This window comes from Lactuca sativa, chromosome 2 (genome assembly GCF_002870075.4).
Source record: "Lactuca sativa cultivar Salinas chromosome 2, Lsat_Salinas_v11, whole genome shotgun sequence".
In the NCBI taxonomy this organism is placed as follows: domain Eukaryota; kingdom Viridiplantae; phylum Streptophyta; class Magnoliopsida; order Asterales; family Asteraceae; genus Lactuca; species Lactuca sativa.
This window is the reverse complement of record NC_056624.2, coordinates 42,176,193-42,179,031: the sequence shown is the minus strand read 5'-3', so window position 1 is coordinate 42,179,031 and position 2,839 is coordinate 42,176,193. Positions and strand designations below refer to the sequence as shown.

Sequence of the window (2,839 nt, the reverse complement as noted above, 5' to 3'; positions counted from 1 at the left end):
ATATATTTGACAGATGCAGTCATGTGGCATAATGTTTTTACAGAAAAGGTAGGAAAAAATAATTACAAAAATGATCTCAAAATAAATACACATATTTGATCAAATTTTTAACAGTTTTTCCCATCACAAATCCTACTAATCATCAAAATTAAAAAAATAAACAATCCATGCAGAAAACATTAAAGTACTAAAATGTAAACAAAATCATAACAAAAACTCATGATTTTTTGGGTTCTTTCCTATTGCTAGAGGATGCTTCATCAAAACCTTGATGTGCGGGATTTTTGCAAGTCTTTTGATGGTGTCCATACATACCACAACGCGGACATCTGTGTCTTTTCTTGGACTCATCATGTGATACAATTCTATTCTTTTTAGGTCGTCCAGGCGGCCGTTTTATAATAGGTGGGTAAATCTTATCGACTGTGTCTATATGCACCCATTGATCTTTTCCGGGCATCGGACCAATTTCTAAAGCATATGCTTCTTTAAATTTGTCAACTGTGAAATATGTATCAACATATTTTTCCCAACTAGGCTCCCTTGTGAAAGCAATAAAAGCAGCTGCATGCACACACGGAAGGCCTGTAACTTGCCATTTTCGACAACTACATTTTTTCTCATCCAATATAACATCCCAACGATTTCCTTTGTAGTTCACTTCCGCTTTATTATCACTGCTTCTACAAACTTGAAATTCACCCAAATTCTACATGAGAAAATAAAACAAGAACAAACTAATATTAGGAAAAATATATATGTTTAATGCAAAAAAAAATTATATATATATATATATATATATATATATATATATATATATATATAGTTCCTCAACTTGCCTTAATGATTTTTTTGAGATATTTCTTTGCTTTTGGAACTAGTGGTCCTTTCCATTTTTTCACCTTACTCTTTTTCTTGTCAAATCTTTCCATAACCTTTTCTCTTATTGCATCAAGGAGATCAAGCACCGGTTTATAACGTATGTCACCTACCCACGAGTTAAAAGTTTCGGAAATATTATTGGTAATGTAATCACACTTGGCAAGTGTGCAAAACTTGCTTCTACTCCATATCTTTCTATGGTTCTGATTCAAGTATGAAATTGCATCTCTACGTATAGTAGCAATTTCATTTAACAATCTGTCATGCTTACTAATAGAGTAGGTATTTGCAGCATTCCATAACTTTCTCATGTAAAAGTCACCTCGAAAATGTTTCTTGAAGTTGCTACATAAATGTCTTATGCATTCTCGATGATCAATATTAGGATAAACCTCTGTGATAGCTACTTCCAACCCTTTTTGCGTGTCAGAGGAGATAACAAGACCATTAGGTGTACCAATCGCTTTTTCTAGTGACTTGAGAAACCATGTCCATGATTTTATATTCTCTGACTCAAGCACACCATAGGCTACTGGAAACATACCATTGTTATCGTCTATACTTGTGGCAGCGGTTAACACACCATTAAATTTCCCTTTCAAATGACAAGCATCAAGCCCAATGTAAGGATGACAACCAGCAAGAAACCCCTTGGAGCATGCTGTTAATGATATAAAAAAGCGTAGGAAATGTTTCTTTTCACCCACTGTCTATAAATCAATCTCAACGACACTTCCTGGGTTTCTCTTTTCAAGTTCATTTTTGAAATCATATATATTTACATAAGAGTCATCCCACTTGCCATACATATCGGTATAAACTTGTTCTCTTCCTCTAAATACTCTCATATATGGTACTTCAACATTGTAAGTATGCATAAGCCACTTCTTTAGCTCGGCAGGAGAGACATCGCCTTCAGATTTCAACTTGTCGGTTACAACATGAGCAATCCATCCTTGAGTGGCATGTTTGTTACCACCCTTGTTGCTTCGAGTACAAGAATGAGTATCTACAAATTTCTTAACTTGTAAAATTGCATAAAAACATATAGTTATTCTAACATAATAACAATGTCGACAAATGTAGTATTTCTCAAATTTCATACTTACTTCAAAAGTAACACCATCTTGTGTAAGAGAAGCATGAATTATCCACTTGCACTTTTTATCTCCACAACATGCTGTAAGTCTTGTCAAATCACTTTTCTCAATGACATACTCAAATTCATTAGTTAGTGCATAATGATTTAATGCTCTTCTAAAAACAACTACACTTGGGAATTTAGAATTTACTTTTATAAATGGATTTGTCTTACTATATGCATAAGTTTCACCATAATTTAGAAGATCGTATTCATTATCGGAACTATGAAGACTATGATAGCTTTCTTGACTTGGACAAATCGAGTCTGTCTCATTTCCATCATCAGATTCATCAATAACTTGATCTTCACAACCAACCGATTTTGGGTTATACCTGAATTTTTCGCTTGTCGCATAAATTGTTACTTCTTTTTCCTCATTATACATGCTAAGCATCGCCATGAAGCTCTCATCATTATCAAGTTCAATAAAACATTGCTCTTTTGTATGTTTGTCAACAAATACTATTGACAAAACAATATCACTTTGTGATGGATAATGTTTTTTCACCTCTTCAACTAGATGATTTAAGCCGTACGAACATGTATCTATATGGAGAGATTTTGTAGATCTAAGACAATATACTTGCCTACATGAGTTCCTGGCTAACCGAAAGAAGCCTCCATATTTCAGTTTAAACTTGAATTTCGATATTACTTGACTGACAAACATAATGAAAACAAAATTAATGGAATTGAAGGGCCACACAAAGTATCATTCATCTTGCTTGTAAGAACTTACTCAATTATGGGTGAGTGAACACTTATTTCCCATGTGGGCGCATCAATGTCATCATCCATCAAAATTAATTGAAT

General features: G+C 33.6%; 1 protein-coding gene across 1 annotated transcript; it reads right to left on the bottom strand.

Moving 5' to 3' along the window:
• Positions 1 to 217: 217 nt before the first annotated feature.
• On the bottom strand, positions 218 to 2,426 carry LOC111907821 (uncharacterized). The gene is made up of 3 exons (XM_052768809.1): positions 1,685 to 2,426; positions 840 to 1,543; positions 218 to 709 (listed from the first exon to the last, which is right to left on the bottom strand). The coding sequence occupies exons 1-3, from the start codon at positions 2,424 to 2,426 to the stop codon at positions 218 to 220; spliced, it is 1,938 nt and encodes a 645-aa protein (XP_052624769.1).
• Positions 2,427 to 2,839: the final 413 nt, after the last annotated feature.